This window comes from Hyla sarda, chromosome 2 (assembly GCF_029499605.1).
Source record: "Hyla sarda isolate aHylSar1 chromosome 2, aHylSar1.hap1, whole genome shotgun sequence".
NCBI classification, from domain to species: domain Eukaryota; kingdom Metazoa; phylum Chordata; class Amphibia; order Anura; family Hylidae; genus Hyla; species Hyla sarda.
In genome coordinates this window covers 12,723,464-12,737,362 of record NC_079190.1, presented here as the reverse complement: position 1 = coordinate 12,737,362, position 13,899 = coordinate 12,723,464, and the positions used below count along the sequence as shown (strand labels likewise).

At 44.7% G+C, this 13,899-nt stretch overlaps 1 protein-coding gene across 2 annotated transcripts in view; it reads right to left on the bottom strand.

The window, feature by feature from the left end:
• Positions 1-647: 647 nt before the first annotated feature.
• The window catches only part of THAP12 (THAP domain containing 12), a 67,736-nt gene continuing 54,484 nt past the window's right edge, over positions 648-13,899 (bottom strand). For both annotated transcript variants that reach the window (XM_056561177.1, XM_056561176.1), the window contains exon 5: positions 648-2,826. In XM_056561177.1, coding sequence (XP_056417152.1) covers positions 917-2,826 — 1,910 coding nt within the window. In that variant the 3' untranslated portion in view covers positions 648-916. The remainder of the gene's footprint in view (positions 2,827-13,899) is intronic.

Below are 13,899 nucleotides of genomic sequence, written 5' to 3'. Positions count from 1 at the left end.
AAAAGACCTGAAATTAGCAGGTACTGTTGTCTCTAAGAAAGCAATACTTATTTCACCCACTGTATGTGCACCTTAAAAGGGGTACTCCACTGTCCCAGCATTCAGAAAGTCATGACCACGCACCCTCAATGCAAGTCTATGTAGGAGGCATGGTGGCTGCCACGCTCCCTCCCATAGACTTGCATTGAGGTGGTGTGGCGTGACATCATGAGGGGGTGTGGCCGTGACTTCACAACCCCCGCAGCCTGCACCCAGCATTTGGAACAAAATGTTCCGAACGCTAGGGCAGTGGAGTACCCCTTTAAGGGGAGGATAAAGTTCCCAAAGTGAGAAAACCAACATGCCGGAGATGCCAAGACTACGCTCTTCTCAGCTTCTTTCATTTCTAAAAGCAAAGTTCAAGAAAAAAAAAAATTACTTCCTACAAAAAGGAAAACAAGTTTATTTTTTCCCCCCCTAAATTTTTAGAAAAACACAGTTTCAGTATAAAAATACAAATAGTACATTATTCTGTACATCTTACATTTTTTTGGCCTCTATCTTGGCTAACCTGTTCTACTTCACCTTCCAGAGATCCACATTCACAACTCAATTCTACCAACACAACCTCCTAACATGGGCCTAAAAACTCCCCAGATAACTAAGAATTATTTTTTTTTTTTTTTACATAACCAAGGTTCAGATCTGAGATATTCATATTTACCCATAAACCTTGAGATATCCTCCTAAGGTCTCATTTATTTCAAGCACGATCTCTATTACAATACTAAATGCCCAAGGTCATCCTTCCATCTTGCACATACAATAACAATACTGCATATTTTATGTTCCAAAACCATGTCAAGTACGCCCAGTGCCACACAGAAAAAAAATGTGAAGTTCTTGACCTCTGCACTGGAAATACGAGCTAACGTCATCAAACTTCCTCCGCAAGTTCTGAGGACTGAAACTTAACATCATTTGCCGCCATTTTCATGTACGTGTCCACCATTACATCCAAATCATGTTTGGAGTCATAACTTATATTGACCAAGGCCAGTTGACTTGACCTTTGTTCTATGGGTGTGCTCTCCAAGTAGAATTTCAGGCGCTTCCTGGCACTGTCAAATTTCTCATTTTCGACTTTAAAATCGGGTAAAATGCACAAGACCTTAAGAAGGGCATAAACGTTGGGAAAGAATTTAATATCCGGTAGATGAAGGGACTCGAAGATGTCGGACGGGAGTTCGACATCTTTGCTTCGGTGTTTCCACTTGACCCGCCAGCAGTGAAGTTCTGCAGAGAGCGTTTCAGGGCTGGGGAGGTCATATTTATACAAGTCTGTATTGTGTTCCTCACTGGTGCTGAATTTGAGCTGGCCCATGACAGAGGGAATAAGCGATAAGCACTTGAGGGCTTTCAGATGCTGTTCGGAAAAGACATCCTTCAGTCCTTGGATGACGTGTTGGATGGTCGGTATGCTGAGGGCTTCTTTGTAAAACGTTTCGGACGTTATGTCGAGCTGCAAGTTAATTTGTTGCATTCGACGGAACCGACCGGGAAGTTTTACAGGGATGTCGATCTTGGCCGCCAGGTTGGTTGCTTCCTCAAACCAAAACTCATGGTAGACTTCAATATTCTCCATGACCTCGTTCAACGCGTGTAAAACCGCCGTCAAGCTATTGGCTGCAGAAAATACATCGGAGGTCAATCCTTGCAAGTTTTTTCCGAAAGCTCGAGTAAAGGAGAGGGCGTTTTTCAATATGACCACAGTGGCAACAAAGTCAAAATCCGTCAAGGCACTGGAGAGTACAAATGCGTGGCCGGTTACTTTTGAGTTCCACCTAAATGAGTTGTCACAGGCTATCCTATCCAAGCAGAGAACTAGCGAATTAAGTAGGGTCACAATAATTTCGAAGGCATCGTGTCTACTTGTCCAATCTGTTCTCACGATTTCCTTGAGTTCGTTGCCTTTCTCAATATTGTCCATAAAAAGACTAGTGATGGTATTTTCCAGCTCGTACTGCAAACCGGGCGACTTACTAAAAAATAAATAAATGTCTTCCAAAGTCCCTAATACTATGGAAACTCCGGGGACAGGTATGGATTTTGCCAACCATATGTTTAAGGCACAAGAAGAACAGAGAGTATAAGTTGCTTGTGGACACTTTTGTAACAGCCGCGATGCTACAATTTTCATTTTAGGAGAAAGTCTACTGGACGCAACGTAGGACTGTCCGCGGCAGTATTCCAGGTTTAGTTTCCATTTTTCCGTGATGGCTGTTAGGAAGTTCGTGGCAATGTTTTCGGCATCTTCCTCGCAAGCAAGAAAACCAACAAACTCTTCGTGGAGGTTGTTGGCGTCATCTATGTGCCGGATGAAAATGGGCATGTATTCTTCCCCGGCCAGGTCGACCGCGTCTTCGACAATTATGGAGAAGAACTGGGAATTCCGTACGTCCCGCATAACCTCCTCTCTTATGCAGCTTTCGCAAACTTCCAAGATCTGTTCCTGCTGAAATCGAGGGCAGTATTCCTGATTGACAGCGAGCATCTCAAACCTCCTCCTCAGAACCTCGTCCCCAGAATTGATTCGATACTCAAGAAGAGCTTGGAAGTTGTCTGGGGAGTAAACGCCGTCCGGATCCTTACAATTACGTCCTTCCAATGAAACGTTCTGCTTGCCCATCAGTAGCACGATCTCGAACAGAGACTTGATGTAGTCCTTGGTGCATCTTTCTTCTTCGGTCATGGTTGCATTCTCCTCTGAATCTTCGATTTCGATCTGAATTTCTACATCATTGTTACTGGACTGATGGTTTTCTTGCAAGGGGACGACAGCATCCACTAAAAAGAAAAACAAAAATATCAGCACTTGTTTATTGCACAATTTTCTAAGAAGGACCTACTAGCATTTTCTAAGTATGTGTTCGGAAATATTTTTTATTATTATTATACTTAATATACTGTTCTTCAATTCAGCTATGGAACAGTCTGTACAGTGCTAATAGAAGCACGCATCGAAAGGTGGAGGATATATTATGATGAATTGTAGACTAATAAAGACTGAATGACAAACATGCATGGATCTGATTTATATGTAGTGGTTTATTATATCTGTGTTATGCTTTATACATAGAAGCACTCCACATAAAATACCCCATCTTAGGATTAGTTATACACTTCCCCTCCCAGCTTTATCTGTATACTGCTGCTGCTGCTGCTGCTGCTGCTATCTCTATGGGATCAGGATATATAGTAGTTATACACCTCCGCTCCAGCTCTATCTGTATACTGCTGCTCTCTATTGGATCAGGATATATAGTCATTATACACCTCCCCTCCTGCTCTATCTGTATACTACTGCTGTTACCTCTATGGGACTACGTTATATAGTAGTTATACACCATCCCTCCAGCTTTCTCTCTATGGGATCAGGATTTATAGTAGTTATACACTTCACCTCCAGCTATATCTGTATACTGCTGCTGCTATTTCTATAACATCAGGATATTTAATAGTTATACACCTCCCCTCCAGCTCTATCTGTATACTGCTACTCCTATCTCGGTGAGATCAGGATATATAGTAGTTAAATACCTCTCCTAAGGCTGTGTTCACACATCCAATTTTTTGCACTTTCCCCTCTGATTTTCCCCAAATTGTAGCAAAAATGTTTGGTTATTTTACCACAAATGCAAATTATGGTAAAAAATATGTAATTTTTCTCTGGTCTGAGATTGAGCATAATACTGATCAGTGCTATGTTCTATGCATAGCACTGAACAGTATTTGCAATCAAATGATTGCTAAAGATACACTCCTATGGGGACATAAAAAGTGTAAAAAAAAGTTGAAAAATTTAAAAATAAAAATAAAATCCCCTTCCCCAAGAAAAATTAAAATTGTCAGTTTTTCCCATTTTACCCCCAAAAAACGTAATTTTTTTTATAAACATATTTGGTATCGCCGCGTACGTAAATGTCCGAACTATCAAAATATAATGTTAATGATCCCGTACGGTGAATGGCCTAAATGTAAAAAAAAAATAAAAAGTCCAAAAATGCTGCTTTTTTTGTCACATTTTATTAAATTTTTTTTTTTTAATGATCTAAAAGTTTTATATATGCAAATGCGGTATCGATAAAAAGTACAGATGGCTGCGCCAAAAATTAGCCCTCATACCGCTCTATATACGGAAAAATGAAAAAGTTATAGGTGGTCAAAATAGGTTTTAGATTACTGATTTTGTACAAAAAGTTCTAGATTATTTTTAAGCGGTACAAAAATATAAAAGTATCCAGCCATGGGTATCAATTTAATCGTATTGACCCACAGAATAAAGAACACATGTCATTTCTACTGTAAAGTGTACAGCGTGAAAATGAAACCCTCCAAAATGTGCAAAATTGTGGTTTTCATTTACATTTCCTCCCTAAACAATTTTTGTTCGTCGTACATTTTATGGTAAAATGAGAGGTTTAATTACAAAGTACAATTGTTCACACAAAAAACAAGTTCTTATATGGGTCTGTAGATGGAAATATAAAAGAGTTATGGATTTTAGAAGACGAGGAGGAAAAAACGAAAATGCAAAAATAAAATAAAATTGGCCTGGTCCTTAAAGGGGTTAAGATGTCAGATCGCCGCGTTCCCGCTGCTGGGTACCCCCGGGATTGCCGCTGCGGCACCGCGCTATCATTACAGCACAGAGCGAGTTCGTTCTGTGCGTAATGACGGGCGATACAGGGGACAGGCGAGCGTGACGTCATGGCTCCGCCCCTCGTGACATCACGGCACACCCCCTTAATACAAGTCTATGGCAGGGGTGTGACGACCGTCACGCCCCCTCCGATAGACTCTTATTGAGGGGGGCGGGTCGTGACATCACGAGGGGCGGAGCCGTGACATAACGATGCTCCGGCCCCTGTACTGCCCGTCATTACGTGCAGAGCGATCTCGCTCTGTGCAGTAATGACAGCATGGTGCCGCAGCGGCGATCCCAGGGGTCCCTAGCAGCGGGACTGTGGCGATCTGACATCTTATCCCCTATCCTTTGGATATATATGGTATAGTTCCCCCCACATTAGGTAGGCAGTATAGTTCCCCCCACATTAGGTAGGCAGTATAGGTCCCCCCACATTAGGTAGGCAGTATAGTTCCCCCCACATTAGGTAGGCAGTATAGTTCCCCCCACATTAGGTAGGCAGTATAGTTCCCCCCCACATTAGGTAGGCAGTATAGTTCCCCCCCACATTAGGTAGGCAGTATAGTTCCCCCCACATTAGGTTGGCAGTATAGTTCCCCCCACATTAGGTAGGCAGTATAGTTCCCCCCACATTAGGTAGGCAGTATAGTTCCCCCCCACATTAGGTAGGCAGTATAGTTCCCCCCACATTAGGTTGGCAGTATAGTTCCCCCCACATTAGGTTGGCAGCACCCCCCCCCCTTACCACAGACATACAGCCTCCAGCCATATACAGTGTATGGCTGGAGGCTGTATGTCTGTGTGCTGCCCCCACTGTGATCCGGTCACCACTTCTCCGGCCCGGGGTCACAATCTACTGCTATGGCCTATGGACCATAGCAGTAGGTGCCAGGACCGGTCGAGCGGTGACCGGAACGCTGAAGATGATAACGCGCTGCCAGTCACTTACCAGGCCCTGGCAGGCGCGCGTCCTGCGATGATCCTGCCATCCTCCTGGTCCTCCCGCGTCTCTATGGTTGTACGCACGGGACGTCCCGTGCGTACAACCATAGAGGCGGAGCACCAGGATGACCGCTAGAGGGCAGGCATTCTCTGGCTTGTAGGCTGCCGTGCATGCGCTGAAGAGGCGGCTTAAAAGGTGAAAAAGCGAGAATAAAAAGGTGAAGGCTGGCAGCCAGCGGCAGCTACGCGGGCCACATGACGAGGTCTGGCGGGACGGATTCGGCCCGCGGGCCTTGTGTTTGACACCCGTGGCATAGGGGATAAGAGGTCTAGCAGTGGAGTACCCCTTTAAGCACCAGAACAATAGTTTGTTTTTTGCTTTTTTAAACCCCTTAGACCATGGTCAAACGTCGAAATTTTCTGCATGTCTGCAGGGATATTCCGCTGCAGCCAAGTCCCATTGAATTCAAAGAGATTCTGCTGCTCAGTGCACACAGTGGAATTTCCTTGCCAGATGTTTCCGGCACGGAAATGAGATTTTCTATGTCCGCACAAAAAATTTTACACATTCATTCATTATGCAGAGTCCGCACGGAATGCATAGCTGTCCATGAGATGGTGCATTCCTGTGTGGTCCATAATATCCCGGCCCCCCGCAGTTTGCGGAATGTCTGCATGGAGATTCTCCGTGCAAACATTCTGTAAGTGTGAACATAGCCATAATAGGTCTCTTGTATGCTGGGCAGGAATAGCCCGTCACTGGCGTCCTATGCTGAATATATCTAATACCAGGAGAATATTTGGGGTTTAACCCCTTAGCTGCCATGGTCAAATTATGATTATGGCATCTTATCAGTTCCTAGGAATCTGTAACCGCATCAGCGATGTGGTTACAGATGCCAGGAAACCGCTTAAATGTCGTAATTGTAATTTGACCATGGCAGCTAAGGGGTTAAACACGAGGATCAGAGGTTTTTGATCCTGGCGATATGATCGCTAAATAGTGCATAGTAGGTGGGGGGGGGGGGGCTAATGAAGACCCCCCCCCCCCCCACCCCACGGGTATGCCATGCACTTGTGCCTAGCCGATTATCAGACACAAGAAAATGCTGAATTTAATAAACACACAATAATTACAAGCAGCCACGATTTTGGAACATATATATTTATTTTAAAATAAAATAAAGGAAAAATTATTATAAATATAAAAAGGTCCTTATCACAAGTCTGACTAGTCAGATGCATTCTTAGATACCACCAGAGACGTTCTATAAAGACATCACAGTATATAATACATAAGGTCATGGCCGTAAATGTTGGCACCCCTGACATTTTTATAGAAATTGAAGTATTTCTCACAGAAAAGGATTGCAGTAACACATGTTTTGCTATACACATGTTTATTCCCTTTGTGTGTATTGGAAAAAAACAAAAAAAAGGAGGAAAATAAGCAAATTGGACATAATGTCACCAAACTCCAAAAATGGGCTGGACAAAATTATTGGCACCCTTTCAAAATTGTGGATAGATAAGATTGTTTCAAGCATGTGATGCTCCTTTAAACTCACCTGGGGCAAGTAACAGGTGCGGGCAATATAAAAATCACACCTGAAAGCAGATTAAAAAGGAGAGAAGTTCACTTAGGCTAGGTTCACACTGCAGAATCTCCGGGTAGAAAATTTCCACCAGGAGATTCCGAGTGCAGCCAGGGCCGACCGCTAGGACCGTGCGGACACTCCAGTCTCCAATAGAATGCAATGTGTTCCGCGAGTATTTTCGCCTGAAGAATGAGCAACGCCACACAAATTCCGGTTTGTGAACGGAAACCCATTCACTACACTATACATGTTACTAAGTATTCTGCCTGTAATTTCAAAGCGGCATTGCAGGCAGAAATTCCGTAGTGTGAACCTAGCCTTAGTCTTTGCATTGTGTGTCTGTGTGTGCCACACTAAGCACGGACAACAGAAAGAGGAGAAAACTGTCTGAAGACTTGAGAACCAAAATTGTGGAAAAATATCAACAATCTCAAGGTTACAAGTCCATCTCCAGAGATCTAGATTTGTCTTTGTCAACAGTGCGCAACATTATCAAGAAGTTTGCAGCCCATGGCACTGTAGGTAATCTCCCTGGGTGTGGACGGAAGAGAAAAATTGATGAAAGGTGTCAACGCAGGATAGTCCGGATGGTGGATAAGCAGCCCCAAACAAGTTCCAAAGGTATTCAAGCGGTCCTGTAGGCTCAGTGAGCATCAGTGTCAGCGCGGACTATCCGTCGACATTTAAATGAAATGCTATGGAGGAGACCTAGGAGGACCCCACTATGGAGGAGACCCAGGAGGACCCCACTATGGAGGAGACCCAGGAGGACCCCACTATGGAGGAGACCCAGGAGGACCCCACTATGGAGGAGACCCAGGAGGACCCCATTGCTGACACAGAGACAAAAAAAAAGCAAGACTACATTTTACCAAAATGAACTTGAGTAAGCCAAAATCCTTCTGGGAAACGTCTTGTGGACAGATGAGACCAAGATAGAGCTTTTTGGTAAAGCCCATCATTCTACTGTTTACCGAAAACGGAATGAGGCCTACAAAGAAAAGAACACAGTACCTACAGTGACATATGGTGGAGGTCAGTGATGTTTTGGGTTGTTTTGCTGCTTCTGGCACTGGGGGCCTTGAATGTGTACAAGACATCATGAAATCTGAGGATTACCAATGGATTTTGGGTCGCACTGTACAGCCCAGTGTCAGAAAGCTGAGTTTGTGTCCGAGATCTTGGGTCTTCCAGCAGGACAATGTCATATGTCAAAAAGCCCCCAGAAATGGATGACAACAAAGCGCTGGAGAGTTCTGAAGTGTCAGCAATGAGTCCAGATCTAAATCCCATTGATCACCTGTGGAGAGATCTTATAATTACTGTTGGGAAAAGGCGCCTTCCAATAAGAGACCAGGAGCAGTTTGTAAAGGAAGAGTGGTCCAACATTCCGGCTGAGAGGTGTAAGAAGCTTATTGATGGTTATAGGAAGCCACTGATTTCAGTAATTTTTTTCCCAAAGGGCGTGCAGCCAAATATTAAGTTAAGGGGGCCAATAATTTTGTCAGACCATTTTTGGAGTTTGGTGACATTATGTCCAATTTGCTTTTTTTCTTCCTTTTTTTTGTTTTAGTTCCAATACACACAAAGGGAATAAACATGTGTATAGCAAAACATGTGTTACTGCAATCCTTTTCTGTGAGAAATACTTTATTTTCTTGAAAAATTTCAGGGGTGCCAACATTTACGGCCATGACTGTACATCAGGGTTGGTGCGGCGCCGTGTCGTACGATCTACTTAATCAGCTCAAGGTGCAGCCATACTAACCTGAAGTGTCAATGGGGTGACATATAGAAGGGTTCTCCAGGGCTATGTATATGCCAAAAAAATCTGATGGTCTGCGATACCTCCAAATATCTACAAGATGTAGCGACCGCACCTGCACGTCCACCCTTCATCACATATATGGATAATTTTCTGGTTCCCTACTGGTCGGACCTATAAGATCCAGCTTCTATGACACCTCTAAGAAGACACTGCTTCCCTTACAATGTGACTTCAGCAAACTACTGTTGCAAAACTACAGCTTCCAGAATGCACAGACAGCCTATGGCTGTACGAGCATGCTGGGAGTTGTAGTTTTGCAACAGCTGAATGCACACTGGTTGGGGAAACACTGTACTAAGGACTGTGGCAGAAAAACTCCTCTAGTCACCATACTTTCTGAGCAGATTTTTATTTAAGATGTATACATGTGTGCCAAGAAATGAGAAATAATGTTTCTGAGTAATGGAAACCAGTTCCATTGGAGAAAGACAAGACAAAAAAGGAAAAAGGAGAAGAAGAAGAAAAAAGCAGTAATAAGACGAATAAAGAATAAGAAAGAATGAAGAAGAAGGAGGAAGGAAGGAGAAGAAGAAATATAAAGGAAGAAAGAGAAGAAAAACAGAGAAAGGAGAAGAAATAAGAAAAGGAAAGAATGAGGAGGAGGAGGAAGAAGAACACAGAGGAAGAAGAAAAGAGGAGGAAGAAGAAAGGAGGAAGAAGAAAGGAGGAAGAAGAAAGGAGGAAGAAGAAAGGAGGAAGAAGTAGGAAGAAGGCAGCAGAGGATCGAGAAGGAATAAAAAGAAAGAAGGAAGAAGGAAAAAAAAAGGAAGAAAAATAAGACGTAGTAGTAAGAAGTCAAAGAAGAAAAAGAGGAAGAAGGAGAATAAGAAGGAAGGAAGGAAGGAAGGGAGAAAAAAAAGTTTTTCATTTGTAGAGAACTTATTTTCCATGATGAGATTTAGCTGGTGTAGAGAGTCAATACTCGAAGGGAAAAATATCCAAATGAGCTCTCCTCCAGAAGTTATTGTCCAACCTTTTATAGGAAAGCTGACCGGAGAGTCATAGTGCGGGTGACCCTCTTATCGCTCACCAGATCTGTCGAGCAATTATGGAAATATGACGCTAAATCTATACATGTGCAAAAATTCAGAACCTAGCAATGGGGCGTTCCTCTTGTTCTTTTAGCAGTAGTTACACTCCTCTCCTGAGCCTGGACCTGGGTCACAGCCTCTTTGTCCGCTGCTACTCGCTGCACCCGGCATAGAAGCTGGACCCAAGGACTTCTTCGAAAACTATGACTATGATTTGGAGGGGGGGGGGGGGGGGGTCAGATAGTGGTTGAGCACTGGTTCTCATTGAAGAGACCCAGCTGTGGTATGGAGCCTTATGAGCAAGGTGCCATGGGAAAATATCAGTAAATTATCTCTCTTACAGAAAGAAGGCGGCCCTCTCTCTAGTAGGGATCGAACGATATTGATTTTTTAGGGCCAATACCGATAATCTGTGGACTTTAAGGCCGATAGCCGATACCTTATACCGATATTCCGGTAAAAGTTATCGGCTATTTCAGCACACACCCCCCCCCCCCCCTCGGCCAGAGACCGCCTCCGCCGCTGCCCCATTGCCATCCCCCGTTTTATAATTACCTGTTCCCGGGCTCCGCGCTACTTCTGGCTCCAGCGGCGTCCTGAGCTGTCACTGTGCGCACTGACGGTGACGTCGTGTTGAGAACATCACTCGTCATTGCGCAGCGCACAGCGTAACGCAGGACGCAGCAGGAGCCAGAAGTAGCGCGGAGCCAGGGAACAGGTAATTATAAAACCGGGGATGGGGGAGGCAATGGGGCAGCGGCGGTCTCTGGCCGGGGCGGTGCGGTGGGCATTATCGGATTATCGGCAAGGTAATTGCCGATACCAATAACGTCCAAAATCATGAATATCGGCCGATAATATCGCCCAAACCGATAATCGGTCGATCCCTACTCTCTAGTGCCACCTGTTGAGTTCAAACACTTAAAAAAAACCTGAATATGACTAGGCAGTGCTTCTTGGGGGACAAAAAAAAAAATATTTCATTTTCATTGTTAGATTCGTTTCAATCTTATATGAAGGATAGCCTTATGCCCATCCCTATTTTACACTGCTCAAAAAAATAAAGGGAACACTTAAACAATACAATGTAACTCCAAGTCACTGACATTTCTGTGAAATCCCACTGTCCACTCAGGAAGAACACTGATTGACAATCAATTTCACATGGAACAGACAACAGATGGAAATTATAGGCAATTAGCAAGACATCCCCAATAAAGGAGTGGTTCTGCAGGTGGTGACCACAGACCACTTCTCAGTCCCTATGCTTCCTGGCTGATGTTTTTGTCACTTTTGAATGCTGGCGGTGCTTTCACTCTAGTGGTAGCATGAGACGGAGTCTACAACCCACACAAGTGGCTCAGGTAGTGCAGCTCATCCAGGATGGCACATCAATGCGAGCTGTGGCAAGAAGGTTTGCTGTGTCTGTCAGCGTAGTGTCCAGAGCATGGAGGCGCTACCAGGAGACAGGCCAGTACATCAGGAGATGTGGAGGAGGCCGTAGGAGGGCAACAACCCAGCAGCAGGAACGCTACCTCCGCCTTTGTGCAAGGAGGAGCAGGAGGAGCACTGCCAGAGCCCTGCAAAATGACCTCCAGCAGGCCACAATTGTGCATGTGTCCACTCAAAATGGTCAGAAACAGACTTCATGAGGGTGGTATGAGGACACAATGTCCACAGGTGGGGGTTGTGCTCACAGCCCAACATCGTGCAGGACTTTTGGCATTTGCCAGAGAACACCAAGATTGGCAAATTCCCCATTGGCGCCCTGTGCTCTTCACAGATGAAAGCAGGTTCACACTGAGCACGTGACAGAGTCTGGAGACGCCGTGCAGGACGTTGTGCTGCCTGCAACATCCTCCAGCATGACTGGTTTGGCGGTGGGTCAGTAATGGTGTGGGGTGGCATTTCTTTGGGGGCCGCACAGCCCTCCATGTTCTTGCCAGAGGTAGCCTGACTGCTGGTGCGGTTTGCCCTGGGTCCCTCCTACTGAAAGACAATTCTAGACCTCATGTGTCTGGAGTGTGTCAGCAGTTCCTACAAGAGGTAGGAATTGATGCTATGGACTGGCCGCCCGTTCCCCAGACCGATTGAGCACATCTGGGACGTCTCGCTCCATCCACCACAGACTGTCCAGGAGTTGGTGGATGCTTTAGTCCAGGTCTGGGAGGACATCCCTCAGGAGACCATCCTCCACCTCATCAGGATCATGCCCAGGCATTGTAGGGAGGTCATACGGGCACGTGGAGGCCACACACACTACTGAGCCTCATTGTAACTTGTATTAAGGACATTACATAAAGTTGGATCAGCCTATAGTGGGGTTTTCCACTGTGATTTTGAGTGTGACTCCATATCCAGACCTCCATGGGTTGATACATTTGATTTCCATTGATAATTTTTGTGTGATTTTGTTGTCAGCGCATTCAACTATGTAAAGAGGAAAGTATTTCATACGATTAGTTCATTCATTCAGATCTAGGATGTGTTATCTTAGTGTTCCCTTTATTTTTTTTGAGCAGTGTATATGAAGCATAGACTTATATCTATCCCTAATTTATATAAAGGATAGCCTTATGCAGATCATGTCTGCCTCTTATGGACACTAGGCTAAAACTCTATAACCTAGTGCGGATAGGAGGGACACAGCCTGCCTAGGCAAAACCAGCACCTTTTTTTTTTTTATCTAGTGTCGCCTCCTAATGGCAAAGGCCTATACCAAGGCGCCAAGTCCCTAATGCAACACACAAAAAATATGCAAATTAGCTTCCCACTGGAAAGAAAGAGAAAAAAAGAAAAAATAAAAGCACACACACAACTCTAGTGACACCTGTAGGCAGCTTGCAAAAGCACCTGCAGCAGAAACAATCCCAATCTAGATGAACGGAACTGCATTTTAGGGAAGATTCTGCAATGCACCCAGATGGGCCCCAAACTGATCGGTTAATTGGGGCAAAGAGCACAGTTTTTCTAAATCTCCTCTACAGTCTTCAGAGCTGCAGTCAGGGCATGCTGGGAGTTGTAGTTTTTCCTCACTTGAAAGCCACAGGTTATGTGCAATCACTGATCTAGAGGATTGGTCTCAGAACTATGGCACGCCAGATGTTGTGGTTTCGAGACCACAGGTGTAAAGTACTGACATTATTGCTACGGTTGCAAAACTACAACTTCCAGCATGCCCGGACAGCCAACGGCTGTCCGGGCATACTGGGAGTTGTAGTTTTGCAACATCTGGACGTCCACAGTTTGGTGACCACTACACTAGATCATCCCTGACCAATCAGAACGGGCAATTCACTGGTAAAACCCCTGTATTCCTAAAGTGCATGCACTGACTGGTGTCTGGTAGCGCCCCCTACAGTACAGGGAGGTATTACATGTTCTGTACACTTTACCTGTATTACTGAAGTGTATGTACTGACTGGTGTCTGGTAGCGCCCCCTACAGTACAGGGAGGTATTACATGTTCTGTACTCTTTACCTGTATTACTGAAGTGTATGTACTGACTGGTGTCTGGTAGTGCCCCCTACAGTACAGGGAGGTATTACATGTTCTGTACACTTTACCTGTATTACTGAAGTGTATGTACTGACTGGTGTCTGGTAGCGCCCCCTACAGTACAGGGAGGTATTACATGTTCTGTACACTTTACCTGTATTACTGAAGTGTATGTACTGACTGGTGTCTGGTAGCGCCCCCTACAGTACAGGGAGGTATTACATGTTCTGTACTCTTTACCTGTATTACTGAAGTGTATGTACTGACTGGTGTCTGGTAGTGCCCCCTACAGTACAGGGAGGTATTACATGTTC